A 16,730-nucleotide genomic window follows, 5' to 3' on the forward strand; every position below is an offset into this window, starting at 1 on the left:
TTCAGAATTTCTGATGGGGCAGGATTGTTACTTGATCCAAACCAGTGTCTCATTTTATGAAACAATTAATTAAGTTTCCAATATGGTTATTCCCTCTTTGGGGCAATTGTTGGGTATTTCTGATCATTTTTTTCCCAAATTACCATTTGGGAGGACATCCCTTTGGACCATGACAGAAGTATGGCTACTGATTTCCTTGAGAGAGGCATTTTGGACAGAAATATTAGTGAGATGGTACCTTTAGCCTCCAGGGAGTTAAGTGTGGAATCCCCTGGAACAGTAATAATAGCCAGAGGAGTTTATATGTAAGTGATGAATCACTAAAGTCTACTCTGGAAACCAAAAATAATAATAGTAGCCAGAACAGCCAGTAAAAGTATGGCAGATAGTAAGTTTTGGACATAGGAGTCATTTTTAATTTTATCACCATTAGATATAAGGAAACCTTGTTTCCATAATATTCCAAAGTCATCCGCTACCTGATAGGCATACCAGCTATTGGTATAAATATTTGTGGTTTTGTCCTTGGCCACAACAGAAGGATGGTTAAAGGGGATTCCATTATTATTTCTTTAGTGGCCTTAACTGAAAGGGTGGCGGCAGGAATGGCTCTGAGACAGGAGGGATTCCTGTGCCCCAGGGTGTAGCTGGCAGGTATAATGCCCTGTGTGTTGATGGTGGTCCCCATGTTTTGGGGTGAGTACTCCCCCAAGAACATTCCCTTCCCACTTATCTAAGAGGAAAAAGGAAAGTTAATAATTAGGATTTCTGTGGGAAGGAGGCATTTATTAGACTCTTCTTTAAAGTTCCCAAAGGCTATGTCTTCCCAGCCTTTCCAAAAAATAAGGTAAGGTTTGTCATTTTCTAGTAAAGCATAGAGAGTTAGAGCCATAAGAGAGAAGTCTTATGGGACTGAACCTTTCAATCTGGGCAATCTGGCATTATGAGTAGTTAGTGTCAGAGTGTTGGAGAAGTGGTGTTGAAAAGTCAACACGTATTTGGCATCAGGATGGAAAAAACCTTTCATTTGGTGTCAGATATGTTATATATAGAACAACACAGATTCATTGTAGAAAAATTAGTTGTATGAAAGCACTGTTACTGTGGTTTATTGGTAAAGGGATAGGTAGGGCTCTTCAGTGTTCATCTTGGCTAAAACCCGTTTATCTTGTGCAGACTCCTTCCCGAAAATGGTCTTCTTCCATAACTTAAATACCCCAGTGCCTTTGTGTCATTTTCAGTGCCCTCAACATTTATTTCCTTTCTTTTCTTCCAGCTCTAATTCTCAAGCAGGTTTATTAACAAATCTTACCCCCACTTTACCTTTGCCACTTTAGTACCTTTGGTTATGTTTGCTTTGGTTTCCTTTCCAGACTAACAAAACCCGTCTTTCTGAACCTTGCTTTAATCAACCTAGCTAGAAGAGATGTGTCTTCTCTGTCTTGTCTATATCACTCAGTACACCACATCAAATTATAGTTTCTGGGCAGCCTAGTAAAGTAAAAATAAAAAGAATTTTGAACACAGGGAGTCTTGATTTTTGAATCTTGAATTAGCTATGTGCCCTGGAATACCTTACTTCTGTTACCCTTACTTTCTTCTTTTAGAAAGTGGAGGGGTGCCTGGGTGGCTCAGTTGGTTGAGTGTCCAGCTCTTGATTTTGGCTCAGGTCATGATGTCTTGGTCATGGGACGGCACCCCGAATCGGTCTCTGTGCTGAGCTTGGAGCCTGCTTAAGATTCTCTTCTCTCCTCCTCCCTCTTGCCCTTCTCCCCACCGCCTCTCTAAAATAAAAAAAAAGAAAAAAAAAAAAAGTGGAAATAGTACCAACTCCAAAGGGTTGATGTGAGAATTAGATGAGGTAATATATATATAAAGTGCTTATTAGCACATTGCATGGCATATAATAAGCACCAAATAAATGTTATCATCCATCTTCTTTCTCCACTTGGAGTGTAGGGATTGTTTTTTATACTTTTTGTAACTCTCTTGGCACTTAATACAGTATGTGGCACATGGAAAATTTACTGAACAAATGAGTAAGAATTGATACAGCTCTGTTTAAAGGATAATTCTTTTTAATGATATTCTGTATATCGAGATTTCTAAAGGACTTTTGAGTACAGATCATTAGTTTTGATGTCAAAAACTATAGCCTTAATATAATCATAGAATAGCATCACAAGGTTTGTGTTCTTTGACACAGGTATGTCCTACTGAAAGAAAGAAACATGCTCCTAACTTTAGAGCAGGAAGCCAAGCGGCAGAGGTTACCAATGCCAAGTCCGGAGCGGTTAGAAAAGGTAACATTTGTGGGAAGCTAGAGACTATTGTATGGGATAAAGGCCAAAAGATGTAAGTGCATGGTTCCTGTATTTCTTGGCAAGTAGATTTCTTTTTTAAAGTTTCTGCTTGATGTTTAGTAAATGTACAGAGTTGTGCAACATCACTCTTGTAGAATATATCCATCATTTCAAAATGAAGTGTCATGCGCATCTGTACTCCCTCCCCATCCCCACCGCAGCTCTCAACAGATGTGTGGACATGGGTTTTTAGTTTCTCTTGGGTAGATAGCTAGGAATGAAATTTCTGGGTCGTACAGTAAATCTGTGTTTAACATTTTGGGAAACAGCCCAGCTGTTCTTTAAAGTAGCTGCATCATTTTACATTGCTGGTTCCAGTTTAACCACTGCCTTACCAACCAGGTCAAAGTTTTGAGCGCATTTTTTTTTTAATTGTAGTAAAAAACACATAACAAAAAACTTACCTTCTTAAGTCATTTTTAGAGGTGTAGTTTAGTAGTATTAAGTACATTCACATTGTTGTGCAGAGGTCAACTATTGTTCACATTAGGTTTTCTTCTTCATTAAAAAAAAATCGCTTGGGTCATTATTTCCACTCCAAGAGGCAATCATTTATATATGCTTCCTATTTATCCAGCAGTATTTTCCTCTGCATGTAGAAGTGTATCTAATTATTTTTATTTACATAGTAAAAGCATTACCTAATTATTTAATACATAATTTATCTAATTTATTTATAAACTCTTATAAATTCTTCTGACATTTGTACTTTCTACTTAACTAGTATATCCTGGATACTTTTCCCTATCAGTATATGTAGATCTGCCTTTTCTTTTCATTTTTTTTAAAAGAACTATTTGTTTCTTTAATTTTTTTTTTTTAACATTTATTTATTTTTGAGAGAGAGCGAGTGAGCATGAGCGGGGAGGGGCAGAGAGGGGGAGACACAGAATCTGAAGCAGGCTCCAAGCTCTGGGCTATCAGCACAGAGCCCAGTGCAGGGCTTGTATTGACGAACAGTGAGATCATGACTTGAACCGATGTCAGCCACTTAATGTACTGAGCCACTCAGGCGCCCTGGAAGTTTTGTATGTTATTTAGTTGAGTTTCTTAAGGTTTTTTGCCTGGATTGCTTACGAGGCCAACTCTTTGTTGATGTTTCTGTGCTATAGTAAATAGTGAGTACAGAACTCAGCTTTTTGCCTAACCTCAGCTGTGTCACTCTCCTTTCCCAACACTACTCAAGAGTCGTTATTGCCACTCTGCCTCTGAGAGGGGCGGCCCTAAAATCCCTGCCGGGTCAAAGAATGTAGGTAGTAAAGTTTCAGTTACTTACCCTAACTAGGAAGAAGTTATTCTTACTTAGTGAAAATTGAATTCCAAAGCATATTTGTTTTTATTTTAAACTGTATTTTGACATAATAGTACAGAGGTACCTTTCACCCAGTTTCCCTAAGTGAATATTTTACCACATTTGCTTTATCCTTCTCTGCCTCCTTCTCTAAATAACAAATTCGTTTTCAGAAGTTTAAAAGTAAGTTATATACATGACATCCTTTATCCATAAATAATTAAGTATATGTTGTCAAAAAACAAGGATATTTCCTTACATAACCACTGTACAACTTTCAAAATCAGCAAATTAATACTCATATAATACTATTATCTAATCTGCAGATCTGTTTCATCAGTTATCCAGACATTATCCTTTATAGCAAAAGAAAATTCTGGATTATTTTCCAGTTGTTGTCTCTTTAGTCTTCTTTAATCTGGATACTCAGTCTTTCTTTGTGTTTCAAGACATTGATGTTTTTGAAGAGTTTAGGCTTCTTTGGATTTGTATGATGTTTCTCACTTTAATCATAGAAGTGATACTGTTTTCCTCACAATACATAATATTCAGAGGCCAAGGATGTGGATTTGTTTTGTTTCTGGTGTTCACATCAATAATATTTTACTGTGGTGTCTGCCAGATTTCTCCTCAGTGTATATAGTTACTATTTTTCTTTGTATCAAGATCATGTGGAAACATCCTGCAATTCCTCAAGCTTGCACTCCCTGGCTTTAACATCTATTGCTAAATGGGAATTTTTCTCATCCCATGACTCATGCTACATTTATTGGTTAGCTTTCTTCTGTAAGGAATGGCTTTCCCTTCACTTTCTTCCTTCTTTGCTATCACTGTGGACTCATGCATTTCAGTTTTATCCAGTGAGTTACAATTCTCTAATACCTTCATCCCAGGGTTAGTGGCTGGTGTGGGTTCCTTCAGGCTGGCCCCTGCGTCCTTCCTCATCATCCTTTCATGAGGCACAGCAAGTTGTTCTGGATTCATTTGGTACTTTTCCTGCCCCAGCCCTGGCATCAGCCATTTTACAGAGGAATACCCTGATTCCTTTTCATGGAGAATGGTGTATTTAGAAACTAAGATCTGACTGGACAGTATTCTCATTGCTACACAACATTTGTAAAGCATTGAGATTTTATTTTCAGGTATATTTGCTAATTCTGCTATTAAGGAAAGTTATGAGTAGCACATTGTTTATTTGTTGAATGGTGCTGTTACTAGAATGGTGCTGTTCTATGACTTTTAAACTTCAGTAATAGATTAGCCTGTCTCCCTGGTTTAAAAAAATACATCTTAGGGGCGCCTGGGTGGCTCAGTCGGTTAAGCGTCCGACTTCAGCTCACGTCATGATCTCGTGGTTCGTGGATTTGAACCCTGCATCAGGCTCTGTGCTGACAGCTAGTTCAGAGCCTGGAGCCTGCTTCAGATTCTGTGTCTCCCTCTCTCTCTGACCCTCCCCTGCTCATGCTATCTCTATCTCTCTCTCAAAAATAAATAAAATATTTAAAAAATAAAAATAAAAAAATACATTTTAGAAGTAAGCTTCATCCCCATAGGTCATATATATTGCACTTTCTGTATTAGTAGATTACAAAAATAATGAAAGCTTTCTCCAGATAAACTGAAATTGATCATAATTTTTTTCAGTTTTTTTTGTTTTTTGGGGTTTTTGGGTTTTTGTGCTTATGTTTGTTTAATTTTGAGAGAGAGACAGAACATGAGCAGGGTGGGGGCAGACAGAGAGGGAGACGCAGAATCTGAAGCAGGCTCCAGGCTCTGAGCTGTCAGCACTGAGCCCAACGCAGGGTTTCAACTCACAAGATCATGACCTGAGCCAAAATCAGATGCTTAACCAACTGAGCCACCCAGGACCCCAATCATGATTTTTTAAAACCTCAAATGTACACATCTTCTCAGTTTTGTGACATACTACTAAGGAAAATTTATCAAGAAAAAATTAAAAAGATTCAGTCTCAAGATATAAATTGAAGGTGTGGAAGTGTGTAAAGACATTCTTGGCTCTAGAAGAGTTAAACTGAAAGGAAAGTTCTTCAAGGTTGGCTTGTTTTGAATAAAGTATATCTAATTGATACTTCTGATTTTCTTTCTCATCTGGTGGCATGAGCTTGAGTACTCGGGTATTAACTCTGTGGATAGGGTAACCATTTACTTTCTTTATGAGCTAACATTAGACTTCTGTCAGGAGCCCCAGCAGCAAACTTTTGTGGCCAAACCCTAATGTAGTTGCTTAACAGCCAGGCTAAGGGCTACACAGCACTTCACTCTTCTAAGTTTGTCTGTCTTCCAAATAAGATTCACCATTCTCACCCATCTTTCATTTCTCAGAGGTTTTGTAGAAATTCATACAGTTAAGAGGGAGGGAGGTACACGTTGACTCAGCTGCTCAGTGTGACTTTGATTGCAGTAGAGGAGAGCAGATGCACAGAGTGTGAACTGCGTATACAGGTTATGAGGTAGTCTATCTAAATTTATAGCTTTCACATCTCGTGGATGCCGCATCTACCTGGAGGTTTACCTTTATAATCTAATCTGTCCCCCCCTGTTTTTGAGGACTCTTAAAAGAAACAAATGTGTATATGTAATATTTCTATTTTTATGATGCTCACAGGTAGTACACATAACCAGTTAAAAATGCCTCTCAGTATTTAGAGCTATGAAAAAATTTATCTCATCTGTTATGAGTCCCCAAATATGAATATTTATTTATAAAGAATATATTTTGCCCTGCCAGTATATTAATATATACATTGTAAACTTCAATAGAAATGTTAAAAGAAAGAGATAAAAATAAATAGGGGTTCCAGTAGGGTCTTCTTGCATCTTGATGGATCATTGGAGAGTAGAATCAGGATAGACTGATACTCCATTTTCTGTAATAGCCAATCAGGTCAGAACATCTGTGTTGGGGTACCTGAGTGGCTCAGTTGGTTAAGTGTCCAACTCTTGATCTCAGCTCAGGTCATGATCTCATAGGTTTGTGGAATCGAGCCTCGTGTCGGGCTCTGCACTGACAGCATGGAGCCTGCTTGGGATTCTCTCCCTCTCTTTCTGCCCCTCTTTCTCTTGCTCTCGCTGTCTTGCAAAATCACTGAATTAAAAATTTTTTTAATTAAAAAATCTGTGTCTGTCTTAGGGCACACTGATTAGTTGAGGCTAAAATATGGGTATTAATATTAAAAAGTAACGAATATCACTGAATAGCTCATTGAGTTTTAAAGTAACAGGAGTCAGGCTGGATCTCTGTAAGGAATCTATGCGAATGTATCACACTCCAGACAAAACTAATTATTTACACACACACACACACACACACGTATATATCTGAGTTAAGTAGATTTTCCTTTAAATGAAACTAAACTAAACTTTAAAAAAAATTACAGAAAGTGGTATTACAGACACCCATGGATGAATACCTGTGCCAAAAAGATTTTTAGGAAATATTTGACAGAATGGTTCTTTGACAAAAATATTCATTGATGTTTTCTGTAGCATAGTCCTTTTATGTTCTTTTTTTTTTTTTGTATTTGTTGTAGGTGATTGTTGTTTTTCCCAAGCCAAACTGTATCTAGCTTTATTAAAAGTACTTTTCATAAACAGTTATGGTATTTCAGGCAGGACATGGGCAGACAGTCGTTAACAGTGTAATACTACTTTTAAACTCCCTTCTTCAGTGGACTGCAGTAATCAGAAAGCCACTATAAAACCCAACGAAGTCTTCCTTTGATGCTGTGAACAGGGAAACTTTAGAGTGAGGGTTGACATTTCATAATTAGCATGTTGTTTAACAACTTTTCACAAGCCAACCCCATCTTTCAGGAAATGAAATGGTAGAATTATCAATCTGAAGCTCCACAAGCTAAAAAAGGAACTCTTTTGAGGGATGCCATCTCCATGGTAACACTGTAAAGTCCAGATTGCCTGACACACTGGGAACCATTTCTTGGGGTCAGGTTCTAACAGGTCTCTGTGTGTAAGGGAGTCAAGTCTATGTTGAAGGCAGAGGAAGAAGAGGACATAAAAAACGAATTTTAGTTTTTCCACACCACAAGGCGTCTGTGTCAAGATGACTAATGTGTGTCAACATCAAGGAATCCCTCCTCCTGGGAACCAGGAGGAACTTTCTCAAAACCAGAAGGGAATGGTGTTTTTCCGCTGTATCAATCTAGCTTTGGAGATAATCTATTAGTGACATATGCCCTTCCCCCAAAACAACAATGAAGTGTTCGGTGTGCTGACAACATAGCTTAAAAAAAAGTAGAACAACGATGCTCAGCATCTCTCCTCATCAGAGAAATACAAATCAAAACCACACTGAGATACCACCTCATGCCAGTCAGAGTGGCTAAAATGAGCAAATCAGAGAACTCTAGATGCTGGCGAGGATGTGGAGAAACGGGCACCCTCCTACACTGTTGGTGGGAATGTAAACTGGTGCAGCCCCTCTGGAAAACAGTGTGGAGCTTCCTCAAGAAACTAACAGTAGAACTCCCCTATGACTCAGCAATAGCACTGCTAGGAATTTACCCAAGGGATACAGGTATATGTATCCTGTATCCTGTATGCTGATGCATAGGNAAACTATTGCTAAAAAAAAAGTAGAACACAATTCTTCATTTTTATAAAACTTGATAAAAAATAGTGTTTCAAGCTATACAATCACCAAAAGTACACAGTTATCAAAAATGCACACACTTAACTTTGCATCTCCAGCACCCGCAGCTGTCTGTGCCTGGTCTGTTTTGGCATCTCCATTTTCTGCAGGACCATTCCCATCCTTGCCAGCATCAGCTTTCCCTTTTTCCCTCTGGGTACCTTCTCTCCCTTCTTTGCAGAGGCATTTGTAGGTTTGGGCTGTGGCTTTGGAGGAGCAGGTTTAGCAGGTAATTTTGCAGATCATCTTTGTAGCTTATCCTTCACCTTTAAGGCATTTCCTTAAAATGCCCTTCAGCCTTTCTCTTGGGCATGGTGGCGACGGTGGCAGGATGTAGGCACTGGACTTGGGGATACAGGGGTGTGTGAGCTTTGTCCGGTCCAGGAGTCCTTCTTGCCTCCTCTCCTTTCTGTTGTAGGTGACTGTTGAAATTCTGTCTTCCTTCTCTCTTACCAGGTAATAGATTCCATGGATGCATTAGATAAAGTTGTCCAGGAAAGAGAAGATGCCCTAAGACTTCTTCAGACTGGTCAAGAAAAAGCTAGACCTGGTGCTTGGAGAAGAGACCTCTTTGGAAGAGTCATCTGGTACAGTTTCCATTGTGGTTTTTCTAAGATGAGAGTGGAAATCTCATGCCCCATTCTGCTGCACAATATCTTTTACAAAAACTCTTATATGAAATTTCTTACAGATGTATCTAATGTAAACAGAAGTCCCCAGACCTCTTTGGAACCCCAAGATAGGAATGAGGGTAGCTTTATTTGATAGTCCAGGCACCCCATTCTCATGATTGAATTATATATAGGTTCTTAACAACAGTGGTTCTTAATCTTGTCAGTCATGTGACCTTTTGAGAACGATGAAAGTTATAGATCTTTTACCCAGAAAAATGTACACATGCACATAGAATTTCAGAGGGTTATAAAACACTTTGAAGCTAATTTTAGGACATGCACCTACCCATTAAGAACTTGAGATTAGGGGCACCTGGGTGGCTCAGTTGGTTAAGCAGCCAACTTCTGATCAGGTCATGATCTTGTGATTCATGAGTTTGAGCCCTGTGCTGACAGCTCAGAGCCTGGTGCCTGCTTGGGAGTCTGTGTCTCCCTCTCTCTGACCCTCCCCCACTCAACTCTCTCTCTCTTTCAAAATAAACAATAAAAATTGTTTAATTAAAAAAAGAACTTAAGATTAAAAAAAAGTTCTCCAAAAGAAAAAAATTCTCAAAGAATAAAGCCACAGGAACCCTTTTCAAAAAAAGTATTGGTGCCATTGCCATCAGGATAAGCTCTAGTTCAAATTATGAAAAGGTTTTCATTAGATCTTTCCACATTTTGTCCCCTATGTCTAGCTCCCAAAGTCCTGTCAGACCCTGGGAAAGGATCTGATAATAAACATTCAAACTGAGGTATAAATAATTGAGATCCAGTGTAGTCTCTCTTCAAGGCTTTATTTACATTTGGATTGAGCTGCTAAAAGGAGGCATACCTAGTAGAATTTTTAAACACTGATCAGCTAAATAAGAGGCATTGTGGATGGTTGGAGACCTTCCCTGTACTCTTGAAATTACACCACATAGTAGTGCTTACTCATTTGACAGGCTTTTTTTTTTTTTCCTTTTTAAGGAGAGAGCACACAAGTTGGTGGGGAGGCACAGAGGGAGAGAGAAAAGAATCTCAGGCAGGCTCCAAGGTCAGCATGGAGCTGGAGATGGGGCTCAGTCTCACAACCCTGGGATCATGACCTGAGCCGAGATCAAGAGTTAGACACTCATCTGACTGACTCACCCAGGCACACCTGATAGGCTTTTTAATGGAGTTTGCAGTAATAGGGCTGCTTGGAGCAAAATGTAGGGGAGTAGCTGTATGTCTGTAACGGTTTAATCCAGTACAGAAAAGAGAAATAACCAAAATATCTAACTAGAAACATTATTTTCTACTAATTTTTATTTGGACTAACCCAACTGAGGTCAGTTAGGGAAGGGTAAGGATAAAGGAGAGAATCTATATGAGTGCTAATCTCTTCTAGGTTTTTTAAATTTTGCTTTTTAACTTTTCCAGAGCTAAAAAAGTAGTAAAGTGAATTATATCTTCTTTCCAATGTAGCTTATTAATATTCAAACATTAATTCCAGTACCTTTTCCCTAATTTTTTATTGCATGTTACAGTATTTATTTAAGATAGCCTTCCAGATGCAGACCTCCTTCTTAAAAACATTTCTTCTTGGGGCGCCTGGGTGGCTTAGTCGGTTAAGCGTCCGACTTTCGCTTAGGTCGTGGTCTCGCGGTTGGTGGGTTCGGGCCCCGCATCGGGCTCTGTGCTGACTGCCAGCTCAGAGCCTGGAGCCTGTTTCAGTCTGTGACTCCCTCTCTCTCTGACCCTCCCCTGCTCACGCTGTCTCTCTCTCCTAGAAATAAATAAAACATTTAAAAAAAAAAAAAAATTTCTTTTTTTTCTGTCAAAAAGAACATGTAGCAGTAATATCGGAGATTACTTTTTGGATTATGTCATGCCCTTGTCTGTTGAGAAGTAGTAGTAGATTGTCATCCTGATGAACTGAGGGAAATACAATACTGTTATCTATCCTGCTTAAAGCATGGTCCATTATTTCTTGAGGCACTGTCTGTCACATTATATAGTAAAAGCTGAAATTACAAAGAGATTGGAAGTTTGGCTTCTGATATTACAGATTAATCTTGGATTTAACCAATCAGAAAAGATTGGCCAAATGGCCTGAAATTAATCCTCCTGTTACTTTTTTAATTGAAATATTTTCAAGTGAATATATATATAGAATGAATTCACAACTTCCTTTTTCCCCACTCAATCTAATGATTTTTTGGTTTCATTGTATTGAGATAGATGTACATACCAACATCAGTTGGTGTAATCTATTTATAATTTAAAAACACAAAACATAGGGGCGCCTGGGTGGCTTAGTTGGTTAAGCGTCCGACTTTCACTTAGGTCGTGATCTCACGGTTCGTGGGTTCGGGCCCCGCGTCGGGCTCTGTGCTGACTGCCAGCTCAGAGCCTGGAGCCTGTTTCAGAGTCTGTGACTCCCTCTCTCTCTGACCCTCCCCTGCTCACGCTGTCTCTCTCTCTCTCTCTCTCCTAGAAATAAATAAAAAACATTAAAAAAAAAAACACAAAACATACATATACATGTATATGTCAAATTATATTAAATTATGTATTTATATACATGTGTATATAAAGTACATATGTATGGGGGTAAAAGTACAAAATATATCTGGTAATGATACACTCCAGTTTATGGCTCAGAGCTGCTGTGGAAGTACAGAACTTAAGCGGTGTCTTTAAATATTTATATTATTTTTTCGGGGCGCCTGCGTGGCTTAGTCGGTTAAGCATCCAACTTTCGCTTAGGTCATGATCTCGCGGTTCGTGGGTTCGAGCCCCACTTCAGGCTCTGTGCTGACTGCCAGCTCAGGGCCTGGAGACTGTTTCGGTCTGTGACTCCCTCTCTCTCTGACCCTCCCCTGCTCATGCTGTCTCTCTCTCCTAGAAATAAATAAAACATTTTAAATAAATATATTTTTTTTCAAAAGTGATCTGAAGCAGACATTGCAAAGCATACATACACTCATGAACTCAGTGGGTCCATGAATGTACTTTTTTCTTTTTTCTAGGTTTAGAGTATCATAATTTAGAACCATAAAAGTTGTAAAACTCGGGGCGCCTGGGTGGCTTAGTTGGTTAAGCGTCCGACTTTCGCTTAGGTCATGATCTCACGGTTTGTGGGTTCGAGCCCCGTGTCAGGCTCTGTGCTGACTGCCAGCTCAGAGCCTGGAGCCTGTTTCAGGGTCTGTGACTCCCTCTCTCTCTGACCCTCCCCTGCTCACGCTGTCTCTCTCTCTCTCCTAGAAATAAATAAAACATTAAAAAAAATTGTAAAACTCTTTGAAAAAAAATATTAAATATTTTCTATTAAGGCAGTATCTTTTGCTTTTTTGGCAGGCACAAGTTCAAGCAATGGCCTATACCTTGGTACCTAAATAAAAGATATAATAGGAAACGATTCTTTGCAATGCCCTATGTGGAACGTTTTGTAAGGTGAGCACAACCTAAATACCTTTGAGTAACGAAACTTAACTTACATCAGATAATACAAGTTAAGCTCTTACATAAGTAATACATGTTTATTGTGGAAAAAAATAGAAAACTTGGGTAGAAAAGATGAAATTAAAGTCTTATGTAATCTCACCATCCAAAATAGCTTGTTAGCATTCTAGTGTATATCCTTTCAAAAATTTTGTATTGCCTTTCTATTCATCAATCTGTATGTAAGTATGTTATTAAATCCTTCTGTAATGTGAAAAGGAAGGTACACATACTTCAGTTTACATAAGATAGGAGCTCATGTTATTGCAAGGTTGATGAAATGAAAAGGGGCTAGGGTGAGGGGAGGAGCCTGCTGCATTATATCTGCAGTCATGTTATCCTGCAGAATGGTGGTTTCCAAATATTTACTACAGCAAATTTTTTTCTGCATTAGGTTTATTATAGGGCATCTGTTATAGAGGAGTGAAGTGGTCCCATGAGCCCCCAGCTAATAGTTATAAAAACAAAGAAGGATTTTAGAAAACAGCTATTTTAGAACACTGGATCCACATCCAAAAGCAGACAGAAACCAAACTGCAGTTGGAGGGGGAGAGAATTACAAGTTTGTGGTTTCAGGGCAAGCATGCTACTCAACTCCCCATGGCTGTGGCTGTAGAGAGAAGCTGGGTGGGGAAAATGTCAAGGTTACTAACTAAAGGTGCTAGTAGTCAGAATTCAAGGCAGGAAAACAGCTGGAAATTTAAGAAGGAAATTCTGGCAGCACAAAAACCACAGCTTTTAACAGCTGCCTTAGATAATACAGTCTGCTTTCATCAGTTCTTTAAAAACTAATGTTCTTTCCTAAGAGCTTGTTTCCATACCAAACAAAAATACTAAAAAAATGATTTAAACAGGAATGAAATAGATCTTTAAACTGGCTTTAAGGTATCTTGGTACATTTTAGAATCACAGTTAAAAATTTTCATCTTCCCCATTAAACCAGTTACCTCTCTTCATTTCCAGTTTTATCTTTGTGATGTGATTTATAATAAAAAGTAAATATATTTGGTCTCCCTCCTTGTTCCTGACACAGGACTCCTAAAACCCTTGGAATTTTCTGTGGTGGTGGTGTCGTCGGTGGTGTCTTTTGTTATGTTAATGACTTTTGGAGAGCATCCAAGAATGGGGCTAGTTGCTACAGGAACCAACTTGGGATAGATGGTTGAAACTTTCAGTCCCACTGCCTGACTTCTGGAGAGGGAAACGGGGCTGGAGGTGAATCAGCTGCCAGTGGACAGTGATTTGGTCTAATCAACCACGCGTTTGTAATGAAGCCTCCGTAAAAAGGACAGGGTTCAGGGATCTTTTCTGTTGGTGAGCGTATGACTGGAGGAGAGTGGGGTGCCTGGAAGAGGGCATGGAGGCCTCATGCCCTCTCCCCACTCCTTGTCCTGTGTACCTCTTGTGTCTGGCTACTCCTGAGTTTATATCCTTTTATAATAAATCCATACTCTAGTAAGTAAAAAAAACGCAGTCTTTTTACTCTACTGAGTAAAAAAAAACTGTGTTTTTTTCCCCTCCACAATTTCTCTAAGCCTACTGTGCCATTGGTCTTTTTGTCCCTTAGTCATATAAACTGAGGCTGTAAATGACTATGAATCCAGTGTTGCTTACAGGCCTAATACATATTCTAATTATTCTATTTTTGAAACTATCTTTTTTAGCCTTAACTTCAGAACATGCATCATAATCTTCTGAATATTCTTAAGAATAGCAAACCTTGTGATGCCGAGGTGGCTCAGTTAAGTGTCTGACTTTGGCTTAGGTCACGATCTCATGGTTTGTGAGTTTGAGCCCCACTTCTGGCTCTCAGTGCGGAGCCCCCTTCAGATCCTGTCTCCTTCTCTCTGCCCCTCCTGGATTCATGCGTGCTCTCTCAAAACTAGACATTAAAAAGAATTAGAATAGCAAAACTGTATTCTTCATTCTATTTTTATGGGTTTATTTTTTTTTTAATGGCCAAAACTTAGTTGGAGCAAAGACTGAGGACTGTAATGGGTAATCTGATTTCAGCTTGATCTTTATACTTAATTTACAAAATAGTTTATATTTTTAAAATACACACCTATCGGGGCACCTGGGTGGCTCAGTCGGTTAAGCGTCCGACTTCAGCTCAGGTCATGATTTCACAGTATGTGGTCGGGCTCTGTGCTGACAGCTCAGAGCCTGGAGCCTGTTTCAGATTCTATGTCTGCCTCTCTGTCTCTCTCCTCTCGTGCTCTGTCTCAAAAATAAGATAATCTGTAAAAAAATTAAAAAAAAAACACAACACACCTATCTTGGTCTTCACCCAAATAGAATTCTTAGCTCAAATTTCTGTAACCACCCCCACAGCACTGCATACTAAGTTACTCACTACAGTCTCTTAGTTCTATTGTTTTATTTTATGTACTCATGCCTATTGATCATTGGCATTATGCTTTTATTCTAGATTGAGAATTGAGAAACAAGCCCGCATTGAAGCAAGGAAGAAAAGTTTAGAGAAAAAGAAAGAAAAATTTCTTCGGGAAAAGTTTCCACATCATTCGGAAGCCCAGAAGTCAAGTGTTGTCTAAGATGTCTGAATTCTTAAATTACCATTTTGTTTTCCTTGGATAATTATCTATCTACAAAAGTAAATATGTATTAAGTTATAAAGAAATTGTGTTTTTAGTTAAATGACTACCTCAACTGTTTTAAGGGTTAACATGGCATGTTAACTCTGCAAGTGGTCATGCTTCGGCCAAAATTTTTTGAAAATCAGGTGTAAAGTTCAAACACCCATTTTATAAGTTCTGACATCTAAGCAGACTAATCTCACCTGTACCTTAGAGTGGGAAAGTGATGTCACCTGCAGTAGCAAAGGCAGTAAGGCCACTTTTGGAATTAAGGTAACATTTCTACTATTATGTTAATAGCATATGAAGCGGGTGTGGACATTAATAAACCATGAGTACTTTCACTCAATAATGACAGTTATGTTTAGTAAAACTTAAAGTAGTTAAGTCACAATACAACATTAATTCAAAAAAGTATTTCTGGAATGGGTAATAATTTTTATTTAATTTTGCAAGCCTAAGGTAAAAAGCATAGGCAATAAGTTTTACTAGTCAATAAAAAACCAATTCTACCAATCACTGGTAATTAATATACTAAACAGAGTTGAAAAGCATTTACTGAAAGCAAAATATTTAGAGAAAATAGACATTTATACAAAATTATAAAATGCTTGTAATAAGAATAAGTGCATTTCAAGGAAAGCACAAACTTATCTTAATTTATAGAGCCAGTTAAAGCCTTAAAAAATTTAAGTGGAAATTGAAATATGCAAAAATGTATAAACATTCTACAAAAGATGGTGACTCTTTTCCTGAGTACACTAAAGCTGTGGAACTTAAGGTGACACGGGAAGGCAGAGCTCTGAGAACTCTCCTCAAGGGCATTTCCTTTCTACACACTGCTTCCCTCCTTCTTCATATTCTTGTTTGGAAATCCACATCTGTTGAAAGGTGCCCTGTAAAATGGAAAGAAAGGTTTATGTTGTGCCTTTTTATTAGAAAATGCTTTTTAAATATCTTTTCATAACTGATCTTTGGGGCACCTGGGTGGCTCAGTCGGTTAAGTGTCCAGTTGGGCTCAGGTCATGATCTCGCAGTTCGTGAGTTCAAGCCCCACATCGGGCTCTGTGCTGACAGCTCAGAGCCAGTAGCCTACTTGGGGTTCTGTGACTCCTTCTCTCTCTCTGCCCCTCCCCAACTGTGTGTCTCTCAAAAATAATCAACATTAAAAATTTTTTAAATTAAAATAAAACTTAAGGGGCTCCTGGGTGGCTTAGTCGGTTAAGCGTCCGACTTTCGCTTAGGTCATGATCTCGCAGTTCGTGGGTTTGAGCCCCGCGTCAGGCTCTGTGCTGACTGCCAGCTCAGAGCCTGGAGCCTGCTTCAGATTCTGTGTCTCCCTCTCTCTCTACCCCTCTACCACTCATGCTCTCTCAAAAATAGATATTAAAAAAAAAATTAAAATGTTTAGTAGAAATACTTCATGAGGGCTCCTGGGCGGCTCAGTCATTAAGCATCTGACTTTGGCTCAGGTCATGATCCCACAGTTTGTGAGTTCAAGCCCTGCATCAGGTGAGTACCAGCCCTGCTTCGGGTAAAAAACAAAAACAGGCCCTGCTTCAGGCAAGCCCCATTTCTCTCTCTCTCTCTCTCTCTCTGCCCCTCCTGAGATTCTCTCTCACTCTCTGCCCCCTCGCTCACTTGTACCCCCCCCAAAAAAAGATCAAAAAAAAAAAAAAAAAAAAA

General features: G+C 38.9%; 2 protein-coding genes across 7 annotated transcripts in view; one reads left to right on the forward strand and one right to left on the reverse strand.

The window, feature by feature from the left end:
• Positions 1-15,105, forward strand: part of MRPL47 (mitochondrial ribosomal protein L47) — a 30,983-nt gene extending 15,878 nt beyond the window's left edge. For all 4 annotated transcript variants that reach the window (XM_077770573.1, XM_077770575.1, XM_077770574.1 and 1 more), the window contains 4 exons: positions 2,207-2,303; positions 8,780-8,910; positions 12,304-12,399; positions 14,879-15,105. In XM_077770573.1, coding sequence (XP_077626699.1) covers positions 2,207-2,303; positions 8,780-8,910; positions 12,304-12,399; positions 14,879-15,002 — 448 coding nt within the window. In that variant the 3' untranslated portion in view covers positions 15,003-15,105. The remainder of the gene's footprint in view (positions 1-2,206; positions 2,304-8,779; positions 8,911-12,303; positions 12,400-14,878) is intronic.
• A 354-nt stretch (positions 15,106-15,459) lies between these two features.
• The window catches only part of ACTL6A (actin like 6A), a 26,609-nt gene continuing 25,338 nt past the window's right edge, over positions 15,460-16,730 (reverse strand). For all 3 annotated transcript variants that reach the window (XM_077770570.1, XM_077770572.1, XM_077770571.1), the window contains exon 14: positions 15,460-15,940. In XM_077770570.1, coding sequence (XP_077626696.1) covers positions 15,860-15,940 — 81 coding nt within the window. In that variant the 3' untranslated portion in view covers positions 15,460-15,859. The remainder of the gene's footprint in view (positions 15,941-16,730) is intronic.

This window comes from Crocuta crocuta, unplaced genomic scaffold (assembly GCF_008692635.1).
Source record: "Crocuta crocuta isolate KB4526 unplaced genomic scaffold, BGI_CrCroc_1.0 scaffold256, whole genome shotgun sequence".
In the NCBI taxonomy this organism is placed as follows: domain Eukaryota; kingdom Metazoa; phylum Chordata; class Mammalia; order Carnivora; family Hyaenidae; genus Crocuta; species Crocuta crocuta.